Below are 12,250 nucleotides of genomic sequence, written 5' to 3' on the forward strand. Positions count from 1 at the left end.
TTTCTGATTAAATTCTCTCTCCCACTTATACAGTAACATAGCATTTACTGAGAACAACAGCAGAACAACAACATTTTGGGTTTTAGTCCATTTTAATTTTAATGAATTACAGAGGTGAGGTTTCCAACACAGTATTTACATCTCAATTGGCTAGTTCATTGAATAACTTTTTTCCTCCAGAAATTCACATTAATGACAGCATATTCACCTAACCATCTGTCATTGTTCTGACAGTGTAGACAGACTGGCAGAGTCCTCAAAAGACACACCAAGGGGGAAAAAAAGCTAGCCAATAGTTTACTTTTTCTGTCCAGAAATACCATGTGTAGACTTCAGAACAAAGAGGCACAGTGCCCAGGAAAGCAAAGCAAAGCATAGCCACCATGTGTTGAACCAGATACCTGTTGTAATTTAAAACCGGTACAGTAATTCATTTCACAATGTATCAGCCATTTGCCTGATCATGCCATTTTAAATGCTTTATTATTTACTTACAGTGGTGCCCAGTAGGTGCTAAAAGCTTTCCAAACTCAAGAAACTTGTGAGTTCCTCTGAGCATGAATTTACTTTGCAAGAAAAGAAAAATATGCATCACTTAGCGTAACTTTATCCATATGTATCTGAACATAAACATCACCTTTGCTTTTGAAGGGAAGTATGGTATTGTAGGTAAGGCACTGGGCTAAGACTCAGGAAGATCTGGGCTCAATTCCCAGCTCCACTACAGACTTTCCTATTTGACCTTTGACAAGTCATTTAATCTCTTTATGCGCCACTTCCCAATCTGTAAAATGAGGACATAACTTCCTTACCCTCCCATGAGGTAAGATAATTAATGTTTGTGAGGCGCTCAGAGAATCATAGAGTTTAAGACCAGAAGGGACCATCATGATCATCTAGTTCGACCTCCTGGACATCACATGCCACAGAACCTCATCCACCCACTCCTGTAATAGACCCCAAACCTCTGGCTGAGTTACTGAAGTCCTCAAATCTTGATTTAAAGATTTCAAATTACAGAGAATCCATCATTTACACTAGTTTAAACCAGCAAGTGACCCATGCTGCAAAGAAAGGCGAAAAACCACCAGATTCTCTAACAATCTGACTTGGGGGGGAAGGGGGGGGGAAGAGGGGCAGGAAATTCTTTCCTGACCCCAAATATAGAGAGCAGTTAGACCCTGAACATCTGGGCAAGACCCACTAGACACCTGGGAAAATTTTTCTGCATTGAGTCAAAGCCCTCCCCATCTAGTGCTCAGTCTCCAATGGCCAGAGATATTTGGTAATAGCAGTTGCAGAAGAGCCATATGCCCTTGTAATAAATCTCACCATACCATCCTCTCTATAAACTTATTACGCCCTGTTTTAAAACAAATTTAGGGTTTTTCCCCTCCACTGCTCCCCTTGGAAGGCTGTTCCAGAATTTCACTCTTCTGATGGTTAGAAACCTTCATTGAATTTCAAGCCTAAACTCATTGATGGCCAGTTTATATCCATTTGTTTTTGTGCCAACATTGGTCCTTAACTTAAATAATCCCTCTCCTTCCCTGCTGTTTATCCCTCTGATGTATTTATAGAGAGCAATCATATCTCCCCCTCTGCCTTCTTTTTTGTTAGGCTAAACAAGCTCCTTAAGTGTCCTCTTGTTATGTAAGTTCTCCATTTCGCTGATCATCCTAATAACCCTTTTCTGAACCTGTTCCAGTTTGAATTACTCTTTTAAAAATGGGAGACCACAGAATCTAGGTAGATTTGTAAGGACTTGGCTAGCAGGAAGAGCGTTTGGATAATGTGTATAAAAACAGGTTTCAGAGGAAGGAACCCCAAAATGCTACAAGGCAGATTCAATCTAGATTGTAAGCTCCTTCGGGAAGGACTGTCTTTTGGATAGAATATAGCACAAAGATCTTGATCCATGACTGTGGCTCTTAGGCACTATGATAATACAAATAATAAATCATCTTGATCTCAGTCACTTTGGTATAAATCCACACAGTCTCTTGACTTGAGTAGAGCTAACGTTATTGTTAATTTAGGAGACTTGAGTGGTGCTACTCTGCATTTACACCAGCACAATGGAGATCAGAATCTGGCACCTAGTATTTAGCACTTTGGGGGGCTCTCTCTGGAGAGTAGCCATCCACTCTAAACACAGTAGTGACACCAAAGTTTCCTCTAGAATAGGCCACGGCAGAAAACATCCATCTGAAAGGAAGGGTTATTTTGTCACATTGAAGCAACATCCACCCTTCCAAAGGATGTAGGTAGGTGACTTTGGGGAAGTCACGCAATTCAGGAGAACTTCCATGTTGGGAGGGCATGTCGGGAGGGCCTTTAAACAAGTCCCACCTATGGAAACTTTAGGTGATGCAATTTTTATTTTTCTATCAGAACAGCCTAGTGTCTTTACATTTTAAATTCCTGGGGTGGTCACTTATCCTAGAGTTGCCAGCAAGGCACACTGTCATCAAAACCTGCTGGAAAAGCAGATCACAATTCATACTAGCAAGGGAAACTTTGCTTTTATTCATTGCTATGATGCTATCCTTAACTAAATCACATTAAAGCAGATTACATAAATACAATCTAGCCAGAATATGCACAAGATGACTGAATAAGGTTTGGAATTCCATTCTTCTCTTTAGACTTTTAATGCCTTAAGGAATTTCAAGAATTTGCCCATGAAAACCAGCCTCTATTATTTTCTGTGGTCACAAAAAAAAGAAATCTGTTACAACAGGTTTCCGTCTAGATCTAGACTGAGATGGAGTCTCATTCTCAGAACATCTCCCACTTTAGGCCATAATGCACAATTTTGTTACTAATCAGGACCACTTACAATTCTCTTCACCATGCACTGCTTTCCTACTTATCTCCAGTGGCAGGTCTCTTACACAGATTTAAATAGGTCACCTCCAAAATGTTTTCAACTTTTCATCAGAACCCTTCACAGCCTCATTTTATTACAGTGCGCTTAACTCTGAACAGCTCATTCTTTGTATGATAGAAAAATCCACATGAAGGGACTTATGCAGACAAGCCATTTAAAGGAAAATTCCAGTGATCTCTGTCTACAGAAAACTACAGAAAACTTCTCTTATAGAAAGAAGTTATAATGCAATACTTAAAACCACCTGAGAATGTTTCAGAATCCCTGTTGATAAACTGGCCATTTATGCACTCACTAAGGACAGCCATTTTAATAACTGTGACAGGGAACACGGCTTATAGGCAAGTAAAACAAGATGAGCTGTAGCCAAAGGCGAAAGAACAGCATGTTAATTGCACAGATATAGATGTAGCTCTAACAAAAAACTTCCAGAAACAAACTGAACTTGCTTAAAAAGAGCTGTAAGTTCCCTGCGGTTCTCTGTGTCTGACTGCAACTCCAACGTTCTCCTCTAGACAGTAGCCTGACAATGCAGTCAATTCCCATGTTATTTTTTCATATGTAATACATATAACATAACATATAGGGCATTGTAATTAAATAATTATTGGTGACTTAATCACATTTGCAATGGATCAAGCGATTCATGACTATTTCATATTCCATTGCAGTTTTCCTCCCTTGCATTTCAGCATTACTGATGCTGAGTTACCATTTCAGTCCTAGAAGACCGGACAAAGCTACACAAGGAGGAACTAAAGAGGACAAGACAAAAGGAAAGTGGAATGGCATATTTTTTTAAACATCATTATTTCTACCAATTCCTTGGATATTTGAAACCAAAATTCTATTCCTTCAGCTTTAACTCTGGGTGAACTAGTTTGTTGTTACAGGATTACACACAGGTTCTCATTTGGGGGCGGCGGGGTGGGGGGGGGGGGGAAGGAGTTCAAAAGATGTATATGGACTTCGTAAATATAAAGCAACTATTTTGCATCCATTTTGACAGTTAAAGTGTTTTGAACATAATTACGACGACTTTTGCTTTGTAAAATAAAGAGAAAGTTTGATGCACTGAAGTTACCTAGTGATCTCATATAGCAAAGCCACTCCCAAGGAGAGTTACAGATTAATCTTACAGGAGCAACTGCCAGGTGGGAGTCAATCTTTAGAGCTCAGTGTTTATTGGTAAAGATGGGAAGTGGGGAAAAGGGGGTTTGAACATAAAATAAAATGCAAAAAAGAGGAGAACACAAATAGCCATCTGAGACTTCAGAATACCGAGGACTAGCCCCGTCTTCCAGTACGATTTCACTACTGGAGAAAGGGGAGCAATATCTCCTACAACGACACTAAACAGGGACAGTAGAGAAAGTGACTTGTTTCACAAAAGTTACTGTTAGACATAACATAGCATTTCAACAGAGGATACTGAAGTACTTTTGGAAGGCACAGTGACACTAGACAGACCAATCTATTCATCAGAATAAACTATCAGAATGTCCATTTCAGTGTAAGCAAAACAAATTAAGAAAAAAAGGTGGGTAGCCTACATGCAAAGTTTTTGATAAATAAACCAAGAATACACAATAAATACAAAGATGACACTTTCAAATTTTAGTATAGCCCAGGGATCTGCAACCTTTGGCACGTGGCCCGCCAGCGTAAGCTCTCTGGCGGGCCGGGCCAGTTTGTTTACCTGCTGCGTCCACAGGTTCAGTCAACTGTGGCTCCCACTGGCTGCAGTTCACTGTCCCAGGCCAATCAGGGCTGCAAGAAGCGGCAGCCAGCACATCCCTCGGCCCGCGCCGCTTCCCACAGCCCCCATTGGCCTGGAGCGGCGAACTGCAGCCAGTGGGAGCCGCGATTGGCCGAACGTGCGGACGCGGCAGGTAAACAAACCAGCCTGGCCCACCATGGGGCTTACCCGGGTGGGCCACGTGCCAAAGGTTGCCAATCCCGGATATAGCCCTATAGCAAAATGCTGTAGAGCAGTTCAAAGTTGTGTTCATTGAGTATTTCCGAGCAATGCAGCCTTTGGATTGCCCACCAAAAAAATGGCTCCACCAGAAAAAGAGCTATCTACTTATTTGGTCTTAATATATTAGATAGATAGGATAAATATAAAGAAGGAAAGGAGTCGTCGTCAAATTTCTTATATTTGTACATTTCATATTTTCTGGATGAAAACAAACAGCTACTTACAAATGTGGCTGGTAAGCTTTGGTTACATGTTGAGCTGGAACCTCCACATAGCAAGTTGCGCATTTAAGTGGAAGGTACAGAAAGTGAAGACAGGACAAAACGTACAAGTTAACCCCAATACTGCTAAGAAGCCACCTTATTCCTCAGAAGCAGGGGAGATTGTATGTAATCTCATGTCTCAGACATTTTTGCCCTAAGTCAACATGCTAGGTGCTGAACAAACGTTTAGGAACAGACAGCTCCATAAGAGTGCACAGTCCAACTTAAAGACAAGACTGAACAAACAAGTTCAAAACAGACAGAGGGGTTTAGGCAAGGAAGACAAGGTCAACAGTGATAGGAACACTTGGCTAAATTAATTCACAGGTTCTGAGTATTTCTATACTTAAAAAAAAAAAAAAACACCCCCCAAAAGACTACCTATTCCCCCCCCGGGGGAAAAAACAAACATCAATGAAACTCAGTAATGCCAGCTGGCGACATGGTGGCATTATCCACTGGCAATTTACTATAGGTGGGACTACATGCAATGGGCTTGAGGATTACTACTACTCAGTATAGCAGAATAAATATAGTTTACCCTTACCTGTATCCACATATACCCTCTGCTCATGTTTAAGTGCAACCACTTTATGTTCAATGCCGCATACAGCTTGTATAGTCATAACCTTAAATATTACATTAAGGGAACAGCAGCATGGGCAGGCTCATCATGAGCACAACATGACACGTTGAGCAGAGAAATAAACACACACAGGTCCAAAATCCTCGAAGGTTAAGTGTTTTATCCTAGTAACGCACACTCCAGTGCTTCTTGTAGAGCTTGTACATTAACGCATCATTAAAATTCTTTTATTTCCTTTGTATAAGTTCTCCACTTATTCAAATGCAAATTCCACCATGCCCATCCTACACAAAGCTGAAACTCATTCAGACAAGATCTTGCCTTTAGATTTTTCTATTTCACAGGCTGGGAATTGTTAAAACATAATGTAAGATCTACTTTCCTGATTTCTGCACAATATCCTATGGCAGCAGAGTGCAGCAATCATTCAGGCTTGCCTTTTCTGTTTCTGGCTTATGAGAAACAAATGGATCATGTTGAAGCTGGGTTACTTCCTCAACTTCAGCCTCTAGTTTCAAGGCCTCCCATTTTAATGCCTGATTCAAGAGGGAATGGCTTCTATACTGAAGACTGACAGGACCAAACTATAGCTACCTTGTATTTACAATGTAGTCTTCATGGCAATCTTCTTGTTCCCCAAATGTGGGATGCATTATGGATACAGCTACAAACTACTTTTCTAGGAAACTTGGGAAACCTCAATGCAGGATCACAGGCCCCAGGACACTTACCAATCACAAGAATGGTGTAGAAAGGACAAGAAGTTTGTCTTCTGATAGCAAAGTTCTCTTCCCACCCCATATTCAGTATGCTCACATTTGCAAGGAACTGACTTTATTTAGGCTAAAGATAGGGCCCTTCCTAAATGTCTTTACAATTTTCAGCAGTAACATGGGCTGTACCAAAATACCATTGTATGTTTCACAGAGAACACAAAAAAGGCAAATAAAATAAATAAATAAGCAAGCAATACTTGCATTGCACAATAAGAGTGAAACAAGATGGAACAGTGTTAACGTAAGGGACAAATTTCAAGTGGTCATTAGTAGAGATGAGACCAAGCCAAGACAACTTAGAAAAAAAGGACTTGAACGTTCCCAACATCTGAAGGTGTTTGGGTGCAGAGATTTCCTTTAGGCCCATCTCTAGTTACCAGCTCAGAAGACAAAGTGGAAAACATTTTAGGGCTTCATGACTTCCTTGGCCAACTAGATTGGGTATAATAGACTAATATATTTATTCACACACACACACAGACACCCAGTATTCACATGCAGGCGCTCGACCTTACCAATTTGGATTTTCCAAGCTTTCCCTGAAGACAGATTCTTCACTTAGAGATGCATATTGTGTCCAGGTAAGGCAATGAGACTTCATAACCATATTTCTTTCCTGCATATTAAGCCAAGATTCTTCCTCCAAGTAGATGTCAGACACTTTTAAGACACTGACCTGCCAAGTGTAAGGATTATAACGTTCAAAACTCAGTATTTTGAGACCAAACACTTTCACATATTTAGAATTTATTTTTATCCTTGTATACTAAAACTGAGGATTAACACTGAGAATGAAGGTACATCAGCTGCAGCCAGTTTTTAATGATACACATTGACCTTAATAGATGGCGGTGAGGTCATGCAAACGTTCAAAGATTTATGCAAACTGCTCAGTCCCCAGCCAGACTTCCTGGATTGCTAAATGCCAAATAAATGATCTAGCTACATCATGTTTCATTTCTAACTTGTTATAGCCTATTTAAAATGATGGATTCTAATAGGGCTCATTCACAGACTATGGCATGCAAAACACAATCAGCTAAAACTAAGATGTGCAGCACAAACCTACGTCTGTACCCTCCTGCTTCTGGGCTGCTCTGGCCCCCCGAAATAAGTAGCTCCTCAGGGGTAAGTTAAGTTACAGCAGTCTGTTCCCAGCTGCCTATGGGCAGCAGCACTACCCAGAATCCTCACAAAGCTGTATATTGTGTCTCCACCCCCAACACACCCCTCCTGCCCAATCATGCTCTCTACCATGAGGTTTCAAGGGATCATCAGAAGTCAGCTTATGTCTGTCTTTCTCTATTCCTACACTGGGAGAATTCTTCCTCAGCCAGACCTGATGCTTTTAGAACTCATTCACTCTGCTCTCTCCCTTGCATCCAGTGCACAAAGGACAGAACAAAGATGAGAATCGCACCCTTGAATCATTTTAAGTTCTGTCTGGTATGCGGAAGTTTACTTTTTCCTGTGTGGAAGAAGGATGTAGAATAAAAACACAGATGTAATGGGCATAAATGCTCTCATACTAACTATAAGAAAAGTTACAAGCTGTTAATAAAATTAAAGCTAATTTTCATCAACTGAAATGTAATTGAAACAAGGTGGGTGAGGTTATATCTTTTATTGGACCAACTCCTGCTGGCGAGTGAGACAAGCTTTTGAGCTACACAGGAAGAGATGTGTATAGCTCGAAAGCATGCCTCTCTCACAACAGAAGTAGTGGGTCCAATAAAAAGATATTACCTCACCCACCTCCTCTCTCGAGCATCTCGATGCTCTCTCGAGCATCACAACAGCACTGCATACAAATTTAAGTGAGAGCTCTCTCTCATTACTGCAGTGCAATAAGAGATTCCTTAGATCACCTACATGGAATTAGCTACATCTATATTTCTAGGAATGTCGAAGGAGTGTAGGAATGGGGTGGGGTTGAAGTGACATTGCCGTGTTATAAATGTTGGTTTTGATTGTGACACAAGTGTCTTGGAGCAATCAAATTGATTTTCTTTGCAAGACAGCTTATTTTTTGCTACTTATGCTCTTTGTATTCTTTATTTGCATTACTTTCAGCCAATTACTGAAAACAGCCAATGAAATATTCTCAAGAACTAACTCAAAGCGTTTGGATTGCAAAACACTTCCATGCCGTGTTCATTTTTCCACCAAAGGTTTTTATTGGCATTTAAACAAAAATCCATGGCAGCATTTCTAGAGTGGTAGGTTTTGTAAGAGACTGCAGAAGTGCCGACCTCAAGTATTTCACTTGAATTTTGGTTTCTGAACCTTCAGGGTACACTTTGGTCACATTTTCAAGATTCTCTCTTCTACCAAGAGGGCTAGAAACAAAAGCTAACATTTTCAAGTAATCACAAGACTCTTAAGAGCTGAGCTTTATAAAAAAAGAAAATATCACAAGAGAGCTGGCAACATTAAAGATGTTTCTACAAAACCTATTATTTGGGGTAACATCTCTTTAAAACCCTCAGTTCACACAATCACATCATTTTATAAAACATGTATACAATTATTCAAAATCACTTTAGTAATAGCCACACAGATATATTCCAAGGTCTTCCAGTAACCTGCTTCCATAAAAGGACAGCAGCTTGCTTTAAGAGGTTTCAATAAGAGAGAAAACAATTTGAAACTGCTGAAGGATTCATCTGGACTATTTTACAGGTACACGAGAGATGCCACCACCCATATCTTACTCTGTGCAAGACTGAAGTTTTGTCCTTCCTAACCAAGTGTAAGACTCATTTATACAGAGCCTTTTCATTATTTTTCAAAGAAAAAAAAGTTTTAAGCTTTCTTCTCACTAAAAAGTTAATGGGAAATCTGGTCTTTTCATGTAAATTGCATCACAAGCCTGTATCAGGATTGTTGTTAGGTTGGGGTTTTTTTCTTTGTTTGTTTGTTTCTCTTTTTAAGTATCCCTATAAAAAATAAAATAAAACAAAACATAATCCAAAGCCAAGTTTAACCTGGATTTAAAGTAATTACCTTTCTTAAGATTTCTGGAATTACATTCTGACATGTTGCAATTCTCCTTCTGTAAATAATCCCTGTGGACAAATCTGATCATAAAAAAATAAAAAAAAGTAAAAAAAAATAAATAAGACATATTGAAGAGCTAGCCTGGAAAATGTTGCCTTTTATCAATAAAAATAAAGTATCTGGAGATTTAGCAAGAGAATGAAACTGTAGGCAGGAAGGCTGGCAAACTAATGATGCATTAGACTGTTTTTTATTCATTATTATTATTATTATTTAGAGTAACCACGGTATTCCTTCTCCTTTGCCAGACAAAGTGGTAAACAAGAAAGATGCTGACAATCTGGGCTCAGTCTCATTAGGAGGGTATCTGTGCCCATCACTACACTCTAGTACCCCCTACCAACCAGAGAACAGATGGTATTTTACAAACATTTTTTTGGCATTTATACTAGTATTTGTAAAGGGCAAAGCACACACAGCCAAACTCAGCCCTCACATAAGAGGGCATGAAAGCACAGAAGTCAGAGCTGGATTTGGAACATAGCAGCAAAGGAGTTCATTTTCAGTGGCACTATTTTGTTGATGATCTGGGAACAGAGAAAAGTAGAGCGCAGGTATTTTAGTCTGTATGGACTGTTTAGCAGTCAGTCCATGCCTGGACCAAAAACTTTGCTTTCCACTTGCTTCATTCCTCCACTTAATATTCTCAAATATATCCTACCGGCACACAGAATACACTCCTCCCTCTTACTGCATTTGAGGTCTACAGCAAGCTCTTCTGACTACTCATTTATTTTTATATTGAATTGGGCCCCCTGACAAGGACAAAGCGATCTATTAAAAATCAAATGATAGTTATTTAGCATCACCAAAAACGTGACTGGCTTTCAGGATCTCTTTGCATTTTAATATTTAATGAACCAGACCATGTACAGAAACCTCAGTATGCTGCAAAAGGAGACGCCAACTGGCAGACGGCCCAGTTTAATGAGAGCTCTCAGTGATAAAAGACTGTCTTCTCAAAAAGTTTATCTGGTGGGATCTGTGGGCTGTGAAAGGGCTCTGATGGTACATTGGGTAAATAGGAGGTGCTTACATGGCATATACACCAGTATTTCCCACGAAAAGGGCTGCTTAGTGCATACTGGTACAATTTTGCTCTCAAAATACACTTTGGCTGATATCAGTGCAAGTGTTCCATTGTCTCTATGCAGGGGGAGCTCAGCGATACCACACTTGTACAGACAAAGCAGAATACTGTAATTAAGACCCACCATGTAGATCTATTTTAAATACTTACATGGCCATTTTACAGATTGGGAATTGAGGCCCAGAGAGACTAAGTGATTTGCCCAAGGTCACACTGGAAGCCTGTGGCAGAGTAGGGAACGGATCGCACATCTCCTAGGCACCAGGCTCACCACTGGACCATCCTTCCTCTCAATGTGAGGCTGGAGTTTAGCCCTACATGATGATATTTCCATTTGACTGAAAATGGTATCAAAATGAATACACTTCCTTTGTTTGTATCTCTTCCCCAGCAAGTCATCATACTAACCTGGGAGACAGAGGCTCTCTCTATTAGAGCACTCGTGAGCAGCTTGGGCCAGAAGGTGAAGTACAGAAGTTGAGAACTTGAGCACATTTCCAAGAGCAGAAACAGATTATTGTTTCAGCACAAAAACACTTTTGTATGGATGTTTATTCCCCCGTATTTTAAAATAAAATTGCTTAAGTGTACATACATTGTATATCAGCCAGTGTGCTTAACTGGCAATTTTCCAGTGTGCCTACCAGTAAATCTCTTTTAAATTACAAATACAAACACAAACACTATCTACCCATTAACAGCAGCAAAGGCATCAGTCTTACCAAAATTCTGCCACCTGTGCAAGTGTCTCTTTTCCAGACAGTGTCACGAATGTTTGGCAGCTGGAGAAATCTAAATGCTTTACACTATTTTAGAAGTTCTAGTGGTTAAAGCAACTGGGGTGGGAATCAGGCTTCAATTTCTGACTCTGCCAGTGTCTTATTATAGAATATTGGGTCACTGAAACCCTGTTTCCCCATCTTTAAACCAAAGTAATCAAATGCCTGTTGATTTGGATCACTTAGAGCTAATCTCCATTGACTTCAGTGGGCTTTAGAAATTCACTGAGATAGCTACAGATGGGAGTCATTACAGAAATGGAATGGACCTATACACTTAAAGAAAGTAGTACAAGGAGAATAGAAGCATAACTTGCCTAACACCCTCTGAATTACCTCCCAATGTAAAACGAGAGGTGTAAATAAATTGTAAGCTCTTTGGGGCAGAGGCTGTCTTTTTGTTCTGTGTTTATACAGCACCTAGTACAATGGGGTCCTGGGTCCATACCCGCAGCATTACTGAAACACAATTATAACACCACCACGAATAGGTAGCTTACCTGTTTTCTCTTCCATGGTTTTTATAGCTGTGACATGTTTATCCATGGGACTGGGATACTAGATAAAAAAAAACGTACAGTGTAAACATCACTATATTTGTCACTTGGGTAAGAGAAAATTGCCAACGCTCAGTTGTGAAATCAATAAGCATTTTCATGGTTCTCTCAATGGAGAAAAAGAGCAGGCTTGTGTCAAGAGTGTGCAGTATCCAGTGTCCATTTAGATTAGCTAAAACATTTGCTAAGGGGAGAAATTAAAAATATTTTTAAAATTTACATTTCATTTATTGTGGTGAGGAGGTTTGCTTAGCCTTCAAAAAAC

General features: G+C 39.9%; 1 protein-coding gene across 1 annotated transcript in view; it reads right to left on the reverse strand.

Moving 5' to 3' along the window:
- PRELID2 (PRELI domain containing 2) overlaps window positions 1–12,250 on the reverse strand; it is a 44,866-nt gene that overhangs the window by 20,083 nt on the left and 12,533 nt on the right. Inside the window, exons 2-4 of the mRNA XM_073355721.1 lie at window positions 11,929–11,986; window positions 9,506–9,579; window positions 7,015–7,175 (exon numbers count right to left, since the gene is read on the reverse strand). Coding sequence (XP_073211822.1) covers window positions 7,015–7,175; window positions 9,506–9,579; window positions 11,929–11,986 — 293 coding nt within the window. The remainder of the gene's footprint in view (window positions 1–7,014; window positions 7,176–9,505; window positions 9,580–11,928; window positions 11,987–12,250) is intronic.

Source organism: Lepidochelys kempii, chromosome 8 (assembly GCF_965140265.1).
Source record: "Lepidochelys kempii isolate rLepKem1 chromosome 8, rLepKem1.hap2, whole genome shotgun sequence".
Classification (NCBI taxonomy): domain Eukaryota; kingdom Metazoa; phylum Chordata; order Testudines; family Cheloniidae; genus Lepidochelys; species Lepidochelys kempii.